Here is an 18,170-nt window from a genome sequence, read left to right as displayed (position 1 = left end):
AAAATCACCTGTGCACAGCACTGGTGAGACCCGGCCAGGGGCGTAACACATGGCCCCGCAGACCCCACGCTGCAGGGGGGCCCCAAGCTCCACGGGGCCCCCTCGGCACTGCACTCTGGCCAGAGAGCTCCTGATTGAGCCCGGAGGGGGCCCCTCTACGTACCGTGCAGGGAGGCCCCCTCACTTTTCGTTACGCCAGTGGACCCGGCCCACTTAAGCCCTGCTCTGCATTGACTAAGCTGCCATGCTAAATGGACTCTTCCAGTTGCAAATAAGCAAAACAAGCATTTTCAATGCAATAGATCTAGCATTTGCAAGCGTTTAAGCTTTTGGAATTGTAAATGACAATGCCTTTTATGTATGTGCTTTTAAAAGCAACACATATATAAAAGGCATTGTTATTTTTAATGCCAATAGCTCAAACTCTCGCAAAGGAGTGACCACTTTATTAGTGGCCGTGCCCCCTTTCTTTAGACGCTGTTCCCGTATTCAGGTTACAGTGAGCAGCGTCTAAAGAAAGGGGTGCAGCCAACATTAAAGTGAAAGCACATATTGAGAGCTTTCACCCACAGAAAAAAAACCACATTTATTTAAGGTTAAAGGTTCTGTAGTGCAGCCGCTAAAGTGAAAGCTGCCCACATTGGTAATTAAATAAATGAATAAGCGCGTCTGCTAATGTGAAAGACACCTGCGCTGTAAAATAAACAATTAAATAAGTGCAGCCACCAAAGTGAAAGCGGACTGCGCCGTAAATTTAATATTTAATAAGCGCGCCCCCTATTGTTAAAGCAGACTGCGCTGTAATTTAAATAAATACATTACTAAAAGCATGCGGCATGCTGCGATGTCGTGGGTGGAATAGGGGAACATCACTAAAGAAAATAGTGCTCACCGACATAAAGCAGACCATGTAACGACACAAGTAAAAAGTCGTTTTGGGAGGTTACAAATGCAGACAAGGCGGTACCAAGAAGGGACTATTTAGCCTATTTACAAATGAAAATCAACGATTTTGCAAGTACAGTAACAGGAGCCAATTGAAAAGATGGGCGTGAAATGGGCGGAGCTTCTATGCCTAACCTCAATTCAGTGTGCCTCGCAGAGCATCGCATGCACTGCCCAGGCGCGAAACCTGGTATGTGGCGGTTGATCACTGGCGTCTGCTGGCATACCACACTTCACCTGCACTGCACATGCCCCCATCGGCTTCTAGCACTGCCCTGCGTCTGCAGCACTGGCACCAACATTACACTAGCATCCACTAGCACTGCACCCACTGAAGCCTGTATGTAGAAGTGAAAGACTTGCACTCTGGGACCTGGGGACAAGTGGACCCTGAGACCGGAAGACTTGGACACTTAGTACATAGCACATCTAATCACAGACACTAGGGCAGGGATACTGGACAGGGAGATATACTTAGGAACATGGATGCACAGACTCTTGCACTCTGTGAGAGGGAGAGAGTGTGCCAAACAGTGGGACAGAGAGACAGTGACAGGGAGTCAGTGGCACAGGAAATGAGACAGGCAGACAGCTGTAATAGGGACAGCACCTTTCAAATCATGCTCCAGAGAAAATAGACGCCCGCTTATACGTGCAAACTCATCCTCCAGACCGCCATTTTTTCACAAAAATTCTTTATTGGCCTCCTTGCATCGAACCATGACATTAAGGTGTGCACAAAAGACATACATTTTGAAACCTTTGGTGTGAATAACAACATTACAACTATTTAACATGGCTGGTGCCTTTTTCTCATATGTCTTAGTAAGAACCAAGGTAGCAAGAACAGTTAATGGTAGAACTATAAATCAAGATTAAGTCTCAGTAAAATCTAAACAAATACCCAACATAAATTGTCAAATGAGCTGAAGAGCAACTGCCACTTTGGAGGGAAACAATTTTAGAAGCACTGGCAGGTGAGCATCTTTGTACAAGTACCGAGGAGGCAGAGGAAGGATCCAATAATCACCACTCATAATGGGAGAGCTTCACACTACCAGGCCACACTACTTCAGTTAGGCATTGGGTCCTATCAGCTTTCACATTTGTGCCCTGCTCATTTTTTCAAGGAATCTTAGCTGGGGAGTTCATGGCAGCCTGGTGTTAGCCATAACAGTTGTCAACACGTTTTTAGCTAGTTCGTCCCATCTATAAGTCACTGGAAATGTTCTCAGCCCTATCAAGAGCTTTACTTTCTGCGTCTAACCATTGCAAGAATGCTCTTTGATATGATATTCATGTCATTTCACTATTCTTCCATTCCACTGTGGTATTTCTTCTAGGCAGGAGTAACTCCAAGCCTAAGAACTTGGCTACTGCTTTATCAATTTTAGACTTCTCAAAAACACCCAGCACACACACCTTGATTTTCATTAGTTCTGCCCTTCCTTTAACCCTTAAGAGGACTTCTGTTACCTTGTTCCAGTATTGCACTATGGCAGGAGAATTCCACAATATGTGAATAAAGTCAGCATTATATTTCTAACACTTCGAGCTTGATGGGGGGGGGGGGTATATGTAGAGCTTAATTTGAGCCAGTGGAGGTCACTGTCACTCATGTTTGGGGTCCAACACTTATTTCACCACCTCAGACTTTTACAGAGAGCAACAAAGGGAAAAACACACAAAGTAGAAAGATAGAGGAAGATAAAGAAAGAAAAAACATCAAATGGGAGAAAGCAGGAACAGTTAAGAGTGAGATAAAGTGGGAGGGGGTGTCCAGTAGTGGATTACGCAGACTTGGTATATGACCTCTTGCTGTCACCGTAGGCATCTGAGCAGAGCTTTGGGCACCGGCACTCATTCTTTTACAAATTAAGTACTGGACATCTGGAAATATCTTATTAATCATAACTTGGGTGAAATATGCCTTGTGCAAAATATAGAATGAAATCTTGCATTATGAGGAAATTTGCTCAAGCAATGAAAATCCTGACATAACTTATATTTTAAGTGTTTAATCAAATTAAACCTTCTGATACAACAAACCGCATTTGCCTTCCTGCAACACATTGTCAATGTTGGTGACAAACAGACACACCAGCAAGTACTTACAGTGGTGCCTAGCTATGCAGCATGTGAGCAGGGTAATCCATGGCAGGACACTATAGCCAGCAGCAGTCTGTGATCAGGTCTGGGTCAGCTCTCTTTGCAGCTAGAGGAAGGTGTGAGTTTAAGGCCTGTGGCAGAGCTAATTCCCTGTTGTTAATTAATAAATTAATTAATTTATGAAATACCTGTGTGTGCATAAACATCATGGTGGTAGGACTGGTACGGGAAAAAAATACACCAGCATTTAACAGAACACATGAGATTTTAGAGCCACGCAAAATGGACAGTGATTAGAAATCGTGCATAATGTCAATGTTAGACTACTCCCAAGTGAGGCGAATAAAGCAAACTCAAGGAGATGATGGACAGAGTGCTGAAACTTTTCAGACACTCACCCCCAGTCACAGATCTGGGTTGAATCCATTATCATTCTTTAGCTCACTTCGCCACCCCAGTTCAGACACAGCTATATGCAAATCAGTCTTGACCCTGTGCCACATGGGAACAGTCCAGCCCGAATTGCCAAGCCATGTCATACCTGGACCGGAAACAAGCATCCTGGGACTGGTTTCGAGCTAACAGCCCTCATCAGCCTGGATAGCTTGAATCCAGTGGCAAAGGGAGCAAGGGACCCACGTCTGGGCATACCCTGCCAACTTAGGGCGAACAGAGCAAACACAAGGAGATGAGGGACGGAGTGCTGAAACTTTTCAGACACTCACCCCCAGTCACAGATCTGGGTAAAATCCATCATCATTCTTTAGCTCACTTCGACACCCCAGTTCAGACACAGCTATGTGCAAATCAGTCTGGACCCTGTGCCTCATGGGAACAGTCCAGCCTGAATTGCCAAGCCATGTCTTCCCTGGACCGGAAATAAGCATCCTGGGACCAGCCTCGGGCTTACAGCCCTCATCAGCCAGGCTAGCTTGAATCCAGTGGCAAAGTGAGCAAGGGACCCACGTAGTGAGCACAAAAACGATGGATTTAGGCCCAGATCTCTGTACTGGGGTGAATGTATGATATTGTCCTGCTTTCTATCCATCAATTGTTCTGTTTGCATGTGTCATCCCGAGTGGGACGGGTATGCCCAGTTGTGAGTCCCGTGCTCTCCATGCCACTGGAGTCAAGCTATCCTGGCTGTAGAGGGGTGAAACTCCGAAACCAGTCCTAGGATGCTTGCTTCCAGTCTAGGGAGGACCTGGCCTGGCAGTTCTGGCTGGACTGTTCCCATTGGGCACAGGGTCAAGACTGATTTGCATATGGCTGGGTCCAAACTGGAATGGCATGGTGAGCAAAAAAACGTTGGATTTAAGCCCAGATCTCCGTACTGGGGTGAATGTATGATATTGTCCTGCATTCTATCCATCAACTGTTCTTTAGGTCTCGCCTGGCTATCGCGTAAGCGATTGCTCAGCGAGACTTATGTAGGGGCTTCAGAAAATGCTCCCAAAGGCTTCCCAGGCGGATTGGGTGGCAGTTACACACACAACCACGCGCATTCCATTTGCCACCAGCTACTTCCTGCGCGTGCGCCGCCTCACGCATTCAGAGAGATTTAGTAAGGGGCACAAGACCGTAGGAATGCGGTTTATGGCCAGTGCATGTGAGGCATTCAAGCGCGAAGCTGGCATCGGACTTGAAAGCAGCAGACTGCTTTCGCCAGCGTGCGCTCGGCCTCACTTCCTGCATCCCCTCTTACAACAATTAACTTTCGTTAGAACTCACACCCCATATGCTCGTTCCCTCCCACCCTTCCTTTGATGTCCGCTTTTCTTGTTGTTTACAAACCACGTCACACACTGCTGCATGCCAAACACTGCTGCACGCCGCACACTGCTGCACGCCGCACACTACCGCACGCCACACACTGCTGCGCACACTGCTGCATTACACACTGTTGCATTACACACTGCTGCACGCCGCACACTGCTGCACGCCACACACTGTTGCACGCCACACACTGCTACACGAAACACTGCTGCACGCCTCACACTGCTGCACGCCTCACACTGCTGCACGCCACACACTGCTGCACGCCACACACTGCTGCACGCCTCACACTGATGCACGCCTCACACTGCTGCACGCCGCACACTGCTGCACACCTCACACTGCTGCACGCCGCACACTGCTGCATGCCGCACACTGCTACACGCCACACACTGCTGCACGCCACTCACTGCTGCATGCCGCTGCACACCACACACTGCTGCACGCCACACTGCTGCACGCCACACACTGCTGCATGCAGCACACTGCTGCACGCCGCACACTGCTGCACGCCGCACACTGCTACATGAAACACTGCTGCACGCCACACACTGCTGCACGCAACACACTGCTGCACGCCACACACTGCCGCACGTCGCACAATGCTACACGAAACACTGTTGCACGCCACACACTGCTGCACGCCACACACTGCTGCACGCCGCACACTGCTGCACACCACACACTGCTGCACACTGCTGCATTACTCACTGCTGCATGCTGCACAACACTGCTGCACGCAGCACACTGCTGCACGCCGCTGCATGCCACACAGTGCTGCATGCCTCACACTGCTACACGAAACACTGCTGCACGCCACACACTGCTGCACGCCACACACTGCTGCACGCCGCACACTGCTGCACGCCTCACACTGCTGCACGCCTCACACTGCTGCAAGCCACACACTGCTGCAAGCCACACACTGCTGCACGCCGCACACTGCTGCACGCCGCACACTGCTGCACTCCACACTGCTTTTATGCGAGTTTATGCTACTCACATTGTAAATGACAATGCCTTTTATTTGTTTTAAAACCAAAACATAAATAAAAGGCATTGTAATTTTACAATGCCAATAGCTCAAACTCTTATAAATGCGAGACCTATTGCATTGCAAATGCTTGTTTTGCATTTGTCATCCCGAGTGGGACGGGTATGCCCAGTCGTGGGTCCCGTGCTCTCCATGCCACTGGAGTCAAGCTATCCTGGCTGAGGAGGGGTGAAACTCCGAAACCAGTCCTAGGATGCTTGTTTCCAGTCTCGGGAGGACCTGGCCTGGCAGTTCTGGCTGGACTGTTCCCATTGGGCGCAGGGTCAAGACTCATTTGCATATGGCTGGGTCCAAACTGGAATGGCATGGTGAGCAAAAAAACGATGGATTTAAGCCCAGATCTCCGTACTGGGGTGAATGTATGACATTGTTCTGCATTCTGTCCATCAATTGTTCTTTTTGCATTTGTCACCCCGAGTGGGATGGGTATGCCCATATGTGGGTCTCGTGCTCTCCATGCCACTGGAGACAAGCTATCCTGGCTGATGAGGGGTTAAACTCCGAAACCGGTCATAGGATGCTTGTTTCCAGTCCAGGGAGGACAATGCTGGCAATTTGGGCTGGACTGTTCCCATTGGGCGCAGGGTCAAGACTGATTTGCATATGGCTGGGTCCAAACTGCAATGGCATGGTAAGCTAAAAAACGATGGATACTGGCCCAGATCTCTGTACTGGGGTGAATGTATGACATTGTTCTGCATTCTGTCCATCAATTGTTCTTTTTGAGCTCCCAAGTGAGGGTCCAGAACAGAAAAAAACTACCTCCTACTCCGTATCGGCTGCAACAGGGAGAGCCAAAGTGAAAAAAAGTGCGATGGAGTGTAAGGAACTTGGACGATTAGTGGTGTACCTGCCTTCTATAACACCAGAAGAGCAAAGAACATGACCTTATCGATAATGCGCTGTTCCGCTAGATGCCAGTGGCGAAGGCGACGGGCACTGGAAAGGTGATCGAATTTGCAGAAATCAAAGATAAACCTGACCGCCATCTTTGGACTACTTATGCAGCGGCTGGTGCATTTCAGGTGTGTTGTCTCACTTATGGGACAAGGGTGTGCAGTGGTAACTCAGCAAGGGAGTACTATGTTGCTTTCACCTGTAATGACACTGGCTGCCGGCACTATGACACTAAAGATGTATGCGCCACATTTGCAACATTAAGACAGCAGCTACTTGAACTTATGTCTGCATCCTTGCAGACTCATTACTAAGTTTAGAAGAAGGATTTGTGCTTCAGCGCCTCGGTGGGTATTGGCAGAGATTTGCTTACTATTTTACGATTTCCAGTCAACAAATACAGCGCCAGGAAGTCATTTCGGGGCGCTACAGAGCTGCCAGTGTAGTCCTCAACACTTAAGGCGATAATTGAAGGAATGTTAACGATCCGAAATGCCATCTTCCTGGCCCCTATAAGGAATATTTGAACTGCCACCGTTCTCCCTATTAACCGAAAACCGAAACACCGCACACGCAATCCCAGAACAGTTCAAATAAACTCTGAAGTTTGTGCGAGAAGCAGCGAAGGCTATTTTGCGCCAGACCCTGTAAAGCCACATTTTCTCCAGTGAGAAGGACTTGAGTTCTGCCTCCCGTAAAGTTTCTGGGAGGGGGCACGTGATCCGGGCTGAATACTAATTGGCCGCGAGTTGTTGGGGGAGACTGTGTAAGAATGGAGGGTTTGCTGTAAATCAGTCACCACTGACTATTGTGCGCCGCTGGAGGGTAGGTCGGTGCTGCTGCATAGGTGCCAGCCCAATAAATCCCGCAGGGCAACTGTCTCCGCGCCAGAAGTGTCCCGCAGGAAACATGCCCAGCTGTCATCGGAACCATTTTTTAAGGCGATTGGGCTAGGCGAGGTGTTGGGGAGGGGGTGGATTAGTTCTCCCAATCAAACCTAGAGATGTCATATGTTTGTGCAAATTTCACAACATTAAAATAAAAATCTAGTTAAAGAAAATAACACAAACATTGGATCTGTACCAAGGAACCCACCGTAAACTCCACTTTTTTTCAGCAAAATCTTTTCTTAGTCATTTTTACTCTCAGCACAGTTGCAAACTCAGTGCCTGCATCTGCGATGGTGAGTGTAGCAGTGAAAGATGGGGTGGTTGTTTTCTAACCACAGTTCTGTCCTCCACTGCAGCTGGACCCAGCTTGCCTCTGGACAGGGAGGTGCAGGGCCCTCCCGCAGATTGGTGTCTTCTGAGTTGGTACCCACCTCTTGGAAAGCTTCTGGTTTATACCTGAACCCTAGAAGGGCACACCAATTGTGTGCCACTTCCTAAGCAAGGCACAATTAATGTGCCCACCCTCAATAGCCTCTTCGTTGTGCGCCCACATTGGTAACATGACAAAGTGAAAGTCAAAGGCGTTGCATAATTTCTAAGATGCCAAGCCCAACATGCAAGATAGGGAATTTTGCCTTTACATTGCACAGGCTTAAAAGGCTCACTAGTGGAACACAAACATCTACCCGCTTCTATAAGACAGAGGTGCCCCAGGGATGCAAATCTCAGATGTACATACCCTCTGTGTCCCAGTGGTAAAATGTTCTCTGATCTATAAATAACTTGTTTTTAATAATTAAGCAGTTTGATTACTAACTACATTAAGTGCGTTTTAATCATAAAAAGGAACATATCGATTGTCACTCAAACGTTCTTTTATCTTTTGAAAAGTCGAGAAAGATATCTGTGCCGAATTTTGTACAATGTAAGCATAGCAAAAATATTTAAGAAATCAGTTTGATCTACGTTCTGCCCCAGAGCAAACCTTCAATGTGGAGCAAGTCCTATTAGCTCCATTCCCTAGTAAGCTAGCAGTAACTGGTACCAAATTTAAGTTACTACTTTGGTATTTCTATGTCAAGGTGAGATCCGTGATGGGAGATTGAGCTTGAAGTGAGTTGGATTCTACTTGTAGCTGCCCCTGAACACTGAGAGGGATCTGGAGGACACCGAGCCAGCAACACATAATTGCTTGTTCTGTATGCATACAATTAGTAGGATTACTAATGTGTCACTGCGGCCTCTGCTCTCTCTTAAAATAATGTATCACCTTTTATAGTGCCCATTGTGAAGTGACTCAACCTCTAGCCTCTTCCACTGTTTGGCACAACTGAAGGGAGAGTGTGATTTGCTCAACATCAAAAAATATGGTCAAGTTATAGAGTCACTTTTCCATCCTAGGCCTACTGGTTTTCAAAAGCCAGCGTTAATCGTATCAGTTTCTCCCACCAGAACTCTATCCTCATTTTAGATCTAGCTACCATAGCTACTCTATAAATTGAGGGGACATCAGAGGATTATTTCTCTCTTGCTGTCATGCAGTTGTTGGTTTGGTCTATCATTCGACCTCCTAAGGGGTCCTTGCTTTGCAGTGCATGAGGTACGTGTTTTCAGGAACAATAGCCTCAACGGGGACTATTGTGTGAATGCAGAAGCTATCTAGGAAAGAAGGCATCCCTTACTAAAAGTAATAGATCCTACATTATAATGGCATGCTTACTTGAACTATGATCTATGTATGTAAATGCACTTTAATAGCTGTTATGTGTTTTTTAATGAGAATCTTTTTGCGTGTAAAAACAGCTACATAAAATAGTTTTATCAGATTCTTTAAAAATTACAACCTAGCAAATGTTATAGTACATTTACACACTTATCTAGGTCAAACTTTAAGTAAGAAAGTAAGCATTTCTTTGCTTTTAAGCAGTTTCTTTTGCTTTCAATACCAAAATCAGTCTTTCCAAGGTAGCTTCCATAAATGAAGTCTTGGGAAATCAACAGCAAAAGGCACAATCTTACAAGACATTGGAGCGGACTTCTTTCTCTTTCCGGCAAGACTTACCGGCCCATTTAATCTCTTGCTTCTGTCATACGGGAAGCTCTTTAACAGCCCTCAATTGACAACCACTGCTTGTTTCCCTTTGGATAAGATGGCTTCCATGTTTGAAGCTGTAGGAGATTGACAGCAAAAGCCAAAATCTCTTGCGACTTCCAGGTGGGTATCTTAAGGTCAGGAGCGCATGTCTTCCCACCTATGTGAAAGGCATGCTGAAATCACAGCAAAATCTTGCCGCATGCTATCAACAATTCCTCACCCTGCACCACCAACCTCTTGGGCTGCTACAAGATGACTACAGATATAGCAAAATACTGATAGTCATAACCCATATGTAACATACTAATAATGTTTAACACACAATTTGAGACACTGTTTTCCTATTGTTTCTATAATAGATTAGATATTTACATTGCAGTCTTTAAAACAAACAAACATATCCCAGACTCTTATCACAGTTCTTATTTTCGCAGATGAACGTTAAAAACGTAATGCCTGCCACCATCTAATATGGCCACTTAAGTTACATGCCTCTGTGGGAAGCATGAAGCGAAGTTGATTCATAATAAAAATAGAAAAGGAGTCCAGACTTCTCTGTGGGGCCACAGCTCTCCCAGTCCCTGCACTCCAACCATCATTGTGAGAGGCATTGTCCCGCAATGCTGGCCTCTCTGCCTCTGGTCACCTCATCCATGCTCTCGAGCTCAGCTCCCCACACCAGCAGCCTCTCGCCTCCACAAATCTGCTGCTAGCAAAAATGGTTTCAACTCATCTTTCACAGCGCGCATTGTTATTATTCTCAAGTTTGCTATTTGAACAGAGTCAGGTTGCTCTGTCCTTGGCAGTGGAAGCTGCCAAAATAATGGGAAAAAATTAACTTCATGTTTACCTGATGCAAAACATTACAGAATATTGATTAGGCAAAATGCAAGCACCTAAAATGGTGTCAAACAAATTTACTCCACTGTTTATCTCAGTGCAGAACTGCTTCGAATGAATTCTGCAGGAATCCTTATTTCATTGTGATGGCTGTTGGTGAACCACTTTACTGAGTAAAATGGTTTTCTCTGGTAATCTATTAAAGTGTACATAGTGTCTCAGAGACATGGTAAGGTTGCTTAATTGGAGTCTGTTTGTTGCTGTGTATTTGTATACATTGTGGAACGACTTCCACTACCCATAAGGCCCTCCTTCCTACGTCGTTAATTCCAGAAGTAGCTGTGAAGACCTGCTTTTTGAATAGTCCACCAGGCCCCAGGTTTGGCTAGACTCACACCTGCTCAGCTCCAGGATACCCTGCGGGTGACAGTTCGTTCTACAGTTTTGCAAAACATAACATAACGCCTCAGATGTCAGGTTTGGCAGATAACTACATGTCGATGAGCCCAGCAAGGCTTCTGTTTTTTCCCTTTCAAATCATTGGGTCAATTGAGAAAAAGAAAACGTCAACGCTATGCGTCGATTTGTTAACCTAAAGCCCACAAAATATACTGCCCTCCTCATATGCACTGATTCCGTGGTCAAGTTCTGTGGCAGCCATTTCACTGAATCCTGCACTATACAGAACAAAATGACACAATACACAAACACTGCCACAGCTAACAGGCCTAGCTTTACTATGATGCACAAATGTCGTTTCCATGTGTTAGCACTTTAAAGCCACATTCACTTGCTTTACCAGTTGTTGTTCACGTTTTTATCTGACACCTTGGGACCTGAGCAGGAGTCTTGAAGCCGTTTCAGGTCCCCAGGTACTAATCTACCACCACCCTCATCCTACGGTGTGACAGGCAGCAGCTTGAGATACCCGCTCTGTTATTATTTTGGCTCGAGAGTGGTATGTCCCGGGGGTGTGCTTCCCGCCTGGGCTTACCTCCAGCAGCCTCATTTACGTGGGAATTAAAAGGTGGGTTAATCATTCTTTGGCTCCGTCTGACCTTTAAAATCACTGTGGGTCCCGCCGCAGCCCCGCTCTGAAGGCTGCCCTCTCTCTCTCCCTCTTTTTTCACCTTCCCCATTCTGGCTTAATATTTACAGCCCGAGCTGTCTACATGCCTGGACGCCTAAGAGAGCAAACATTTACTGCCTTCCCCTCCCTCCCATGGGAGGGCGATCCGACCCTGCCCGCTCCATGCCTTCAGTTCACATCACACTTCGACTTGACTTCGCTTTTGAACACAACAAAGTGCTGCTCGAGTGTCTGCAGCCCGCTCTGTTTATTTAACCGAAAACAATGGAGTCAGATTCGGATTCACCTTTCAACTACTCGTGGCCTTCGCTGCCCAAGATGAGGATTCGCCGGAGGACCTCGATCAAAGGTAGGCACCGTTATTGATGCTGTCGTCATTGCGGTTTTCGATATTTAGGTTATTAACGTCGCCTCCTATCCCCCGCGGTCCGTTGCGCGCTTTCACTTGCCTGATTTCGGAGATAGTTTCTCAAACCCTGTCCTGTCCGGAGCGCGGTGCAGACAGCGGCGCTCTGCGCGGGGACTGGCGGATGGATCCATATTCAGCGCCTCGTCACAGGAGCCCTGTGGTGACAGCGACGGCGCGAGACCTGTAACCAAAAGGCGCTTTCCGGTGCGTCATTTCATGCTGACAGGATGATGTTAATACATTAGATTGCCATACGCTTATAGAGCGTCTTGTTTTAATTGAGCTTAATTTATTTAGAAAATGTTTATAAGCTTCTAGGTAAAAATACGCACACACTAATGTACACATACACACACATATATTAATTGTATTTGACTGTTATACAGCAAGATATTAGCGGTACAGAGCTTGATGGGCAGATCTAATGGATTACAAAAAAGTGAGATTGTGCGAAGGTGCTGTTGCGCGACGAAGGCACAGAGTTACAAACAGTACCTCGATATATAGTGGAGTTTCACAATGTGATCAAATCAATGACGCTATGCTCATACTTCTGTTTAGAGCACGTGTTGAACGTGTGGAAGAGGAGGCGTTCTAGGGTGAAGGGCAAAGAAGGTCACCGCAGCTAGGCTCTGTTTAGAAGTCTTAGAGGGTGCAGTGAGGCCGACGGCTGAACCGAGGAGTAGGGTTTCCTCAGGATAACGTGAAATCATTGCCGGAGCCTAAATCAAGGAAAGGCAGATTTAAGGGCTGTGCTTTGAGAGTGGAGCCATCTTCTCTCAAACCATTTTGTGTTACTAGCTAGCTGGGCAGGCCATGCTCATGTTATAGTCCCTCGATAGAACAGGCAACAAGGTCGGAGAAGGTTTACTTCCAGGATATTGACATTTATTTACTGTCCTGCCAAAATATTGTGGCCAGAATATAGTAACGGGATGTGGATAAAGGCAAGTATTGATTTACTATTCTTAACTCTACACGCATGTGTCTTTAAATTATATATGTCATCAAAGTACATACTTGTGGACTTAACAAGAGTAAATCTATTCTTACCTTTCTCTATTTTTCAGTTTTCTGGTAGTTTATATTTTGACCACAAAATTTTGAAAGGTCGATATTTTTGCTCTCCCTTTTCAAGGTAAAAAGGCAACCTGTCTACTAACTGTGAGCTGTGGTTAGGATGCTGCTAGTTCCTGTTGCTGATGTCTGGTATTCGGGGGGTGCTGTTTTGATTACACAAGTGCTGTAACAGGTAGATCCTCGTCACTAGTCTAGCTGTCAGTCATGCAGGTTCATTGACATCCTGGCATAGTTTTTCTCCGCAACCTGACAATATTTACTCGCCAGGACTGGGTGCCCCTGAGAATGGATGAGGTGCTTTCTGGCGAGTTGACTTTAATGGTGTTTTCTTCACTAGATTGAAATTAGGTGGGTGTAGGTGATCTTTTTTCTTTTCACAACAACTGAAGGGTGTGTGCAAGTCCAGATCTTCAGATGGTAACTCATCTGCAGAGGTAACCGCCTGACATTAAGCACAGTTCTTGTGAAAATTACCGGATATTGGCATGACAAAAAAGATTTCAGCTTGGCAACTCCCTGCTGGCAATATAACCATGCAGCTTTCACATAACTGCATTTTCATGGGATTGTGTCCCATGTGTGAGACTAGTGCAACAAGCACTATTCAGTGCAAACCAACTGCATTATTTTCATTGCGGACCCTTTCATTACAATACGAAGTGGAACACCTCTAGGAATGCATATGTCCTGGTTTTATCCTCGCTTCTCTCTCAATCATTAATTTAGTTAGTTTTAAAAAGAATAAACCTTTTTTTCCTAAGCACGGATTCCAGCACAGTCTAAGCCAGTTGTTGAGTCATAATGGAAATCTATGGAATGTCCTTGGCAGGGACAGACCACGAGGCCTTAAGAAACCCAATCCATACACATCACTTCTTTCCTTCAGTCTTCTCTTTCAGACACTCTTTGTATTGTATTGTAATTGCATTTATATGCCGCTTATTCCACAACATTTCATTTCAGGGCGGTCTTTCATGCGCCCTGCAGGCGGTGGGAGCACCACACACTAAGTACAACTCACTGTGGTCAGTCATTGCACATACATACTTTGTCTCAGTGAGGACATTTACTTTTTTCCCACAGCCGAGGGACCCATACATCTGACAAAGATTGCAAAACTGTCTCCTGCATCACGTCACACTTTAATCCGACTCTTTATAGCCCTGAAATACAAGAACCCAAAAAATGAAAGTCATTGCTATAAATAAACCATTGTGCAAGTAATACACAGACAAGAGACATTGCGCACAAGCTGAAACACACCAGCAACTTAGAATGAACAGTCAGGAACAGAAACAAGAGAGCGGGAGGGAAAATGAGAGGAGAAAAGGACAAAGGAAGATATGCTATAGTATCAATGTATGTAATCTGCCAATGCAGCTGTTTCAGAAAGTGGCAAGGACAGAGATCGCGTGAGTGACACCCACAAAGCAAGGTCAGACAGCAAAGCTCCGAGCCCCTTGACAGACTGCAGTCTGAGCATGCCTGCTAGGCAGCTCGAACAACCCACCAGTTCTCTACTCGGTTTATTCACGGGAGAAAGGAACGTTTTTAGGTTTCACCTACCAGACAATGCGAGCTTTCTATTTGTGAAATGACCACTTTTCAGCTTACAGTGAGCTTAGTGCCCACTCATTTCTTACCATTGGTTAGTTTTTTTGTTGTTTTCATTTCTTGCTTTTTTATTCGTTAGCTTGTATGAGCTTCCCATCTTCTTATGTTTGTTTCTCCCCGGATCATGGCCTCATTACCAGTGTCCTTCCACTGCTTAATCTTTAGCCACTACTTTCTTTTTGGTAAGTGCTCCATGAGCGTGCATGTGTTTTCCAGCGGTCTAGCTTATACGTCTCTTCCACCTCGATGATTGGAGTTCTTGTCTCACTCCCAGTGCTTCTCCTCTGCCCCCCTCTGTGTTACACTCACCCTTGTGTGCTGCTTTCCCATAACTTTGGTTTCTCATATGTGTGCTTCTCCCACAGCTCCACGTTGCTCACTCTTACCTGTGTATGTACTTCTCCCTCACTCTCTATGTTGCTTCCTCCCCCTGACCTCCATGTTGCTTTCTCCCACGCTCTCCTTGTTTCTTCCCTCACCCTTGCGGTCCATGCTGCTTCCTCCCACCCACACCCTTCATGTAGCATGCATGGTGCACATGCCTACGAAATGATGCAGCCAGTACAGGCTTTTTTACAATCTCATCTTTTGCCATGCTGCATAACATCGGGGGTGCTGTACAGCATCGCTAAGAAGCTATTATATATGGGCCTTATGGGCAAAGCCTGTTGGATTTGCCAGTGCTTGTTGTTTCAGGCAGTACATTTAAACAAAGACGAACGTTTGTAGAATCCTATTTGTGTTGGTTGTAAACCAAAAAAGTGATTTATCTGTTCACAAGTTTAAACAAAAAGTAAATTCAGAAACTAAGAGAATCTCCCACTAATACAGTCACATCTATGGATTGCACTGACCTGGTGCTGTGCTTCCTAGAGAGGAAGGCAGAGAATCCGCGGGAAGAATTGGACTTTGAATTGTCATTTATAATGGTGTGTGAAAGGTTCCAGTTCCTGGATGACGAGGAGTCGATGCAGTGAAGCATTATGCAGCATAAGGGGCCTATAGAAGCGAATTATCTATTGTAAAAAACATAACACATTGAAAGTCGAATTGGGTTGTTTGATGTAAGACTTTAGTCCTTGTCAGTAACTTACTGTAATCATGCTGTGCACTTGCAGCGCACACAGTTTAATAATTTAAAAAGTTTTGTACAGATGCATCATAGTGTGAACCCCTAAAGCGGCAGAGAAAGGAAAGGGACTCTGACAGCGCTTACATTTATTCAAAATGCTTCTATTTGCAATATACAGTAGCGCTCAGAAGCAAACTGCTCTTCCAGGACCAGGGTAGCCTTGTTGGAGTTTTACAGGCACGACCGGCCCATCTCATGAACCCACATTATCTTGTGTCTGTTAAAGTTGATGGTCCACTTTTCGGTGAATTGAATTGAGTTTTTCAGAGCCACGTGATGCAGTGGTTTAGAATGGAGCCAGCTTGCCACTCACTAACTGTGGCTAGGGGCTAATCAGCAGCAGAAGGCCCCTTTTGCCCACTGTCACCAACCCCACTGAAAACGAAATTCAGTTTCATGCCAGTTTCGATTTCACCAATATTGCCTGAACACACACTAATTCTTGTACTGTTTAAGTTTAAATTAGTCAATGACGTAGTCAAATGTCAACATATGGCCCAATTTACAAAGAAAGTTGCAACATTGCTGTGTAGAGATGCTCTTATGTTAGGAACAAGTTTCCAGCGTTCTTACAATTCATAAAGGATGCCAGGCGTACACCTGGAAAGCTGTGATTGTTGCAGCTTCCCAGTAATACCCCATGCATAAACATATCCACTTTCAGAAATGTAGCACGTGATAATTCCCTCATTCTTCAGTGCATTGACGGTAAATGGCCTTTTTATTTCTCTGCAGGAAAATTATTTTTGCAGGGATAGATCAGCTTCCCCTTCTCAGCCAACATCCTTTCGCACTGTAAAAACAGAAAAACAGATTTACTCCTGTCTTGTGCAGAAGTAAATTTGTGTCATTTTTGTACATTGAATTGACACTTGTGTGGAAATATCTTTGTGAATTTGACCAATAATCTTGTGATGCCTTGGATTCACTCATGTTCACTGTAGCATTCACGGTGATCACTGCTTAAAAATGAATTACAGTTGGCAGACTGGGCATTAGTCTAGTAAGGCAGTTGGGTAGTCCTCTCCATGTCAAAGGAACAAGGTAGTTTGCTGTGATTTAAACACCATTTCCATCCTGGCTTATCCCGTCTTTAAGTGGTCCATGCACACCTGCATCATCCACCCGACCAGCAGAGTAATATGTGTCGCTCCTGGCACCATGTTGATTTGCTAGCCCATTTGAGGTCATTAGAATTATCATTCTTTTTTAGATTTGAATGTGGACGTAGGCCACAGTGAAGATTTACCGCCCAATGCCATATGGTTCTCATAAAATGCTAGTGTGTCAACTTCTGTTAATGCCCTTGTAATGTAGGAAGGTTTAGTTCCATTTCAAGCTTCAAAATAAATGTGTATTTTAAATCTCATATTCTCGATTTAGTGTCATTAGAGCTGCCAAGGAAAGAGTGTAGAGAAAATGAAGTACAAGTGAAGGAAAGATGCACATGCATGTGGTTGAAAATGAAGAAAGCACTGTTTCCTTATGCTTACAAGAAGTTTTAGTCTATTTTTCTTATAATAAAACAGTTCTTACAAGCCTTTCACACAGTATAGAGATGTTGACAGGTTTCTGATGCCTCACTGATTGAAACCCAAGCATCCATTAGGCACACTTTTTTGGAATATGTTCCATGAGTTTGGTTACTGATGGCTACCTTTTCTTTTTTATAAGCGCAAAGTTTTGGAGGAGTCTTCCTTTGTTTCTTTTGTCCTTTATGCCTCATCCAAATACTGAACGCATTTCTGACACTGTTCTCGGTTTTGAGCCATTTTTCATCTTACCAGTTCAGTTAATTGGAGTATGTTAGTCGCTGTATGTAAAAACACCAGCTTCTTTCTTAAGTAAGTTTGCCTATAGAGAATCAAATTACATTTTCTGACTATACCTTTTATTTGCATCTGTTTGTCACTTATTCACAGGTATCACTAGTGACATGACTTTCTGTAGGATGAGGTGGGTTGATGTCAGATTACTCTTCCCTAGTGGCCGGCAGGATATGTTCTTGGTGTGAGTTGGCTCTTTGGGCTGATGACCAGTGGTTAGCAACCATGTGCGGCTCCCTCAAGTACACAGGAGATGTACAGTGGTTTATCTGAACCTTTGAATCACTTCATCCATTTGTGGTGGTGGGGGAGGGAGGAGTGCTGGTAACTTCTGAGCACCAAACATTTGGTTTTGGTGTTACGGTTTTAAGAGGACCAATGAGCTTTTCAGGCCACTAAAGTTTAATTGCACC

General features: G+C 45.3%; 1 protein-coding gene across 7 annotated transcripts in view; it reads left to right on the top strand.

Moving 5' to 3' along the window:
- The window catches only part of ARHGEF28 (Rho guanine nucleotide exchange factor 28), a 1,067,585-nt gene that overhangs the window by 690,028 nt on the left and 359,387 nt on the right, over positions 1-18,170 (top strand). For 2 of the 7 annotated variants that reach the window (XM_085632331.1, XM_085632330.1), the window contains exon 1: positions 11,744-12,045. The exons of 4 other annotated variants lie outside the window; for them this stretch is intronic. In XM_085632331.1, coding sequence (XP_085488457.1) covers positions 11,961-12,045 — 85 coding nt within the window. In that variant the 5' untranslated portion in view covers positions 11,744-11,960. Of the gene's footprint in view, positions 1-11,743; positions 12,046-18,170 lie in introns of those variants that run through there. One more of the 7 variants, XM_085632329.1, reaches the window with a different exon arrangement.

This window comes from Triturus cristatus, chromosome 2_1 (assembly GCF_964204655.1).
Source record: "Triturus cristatus chromosome 2_1, aTriCri1.1, whole genome shotgun sequence".
Lineage (NCBI taxonomy): Eukaryota > Metazoa > Chordata > Amphibia > Caudata > Salamandridae > Triturus > Triturus cristatus.
The sequence above is the reverse complement of the archived record's forward strand: the minus strand, read 5'-3'. Positions and strand labels throughout refer to the sequence as shown.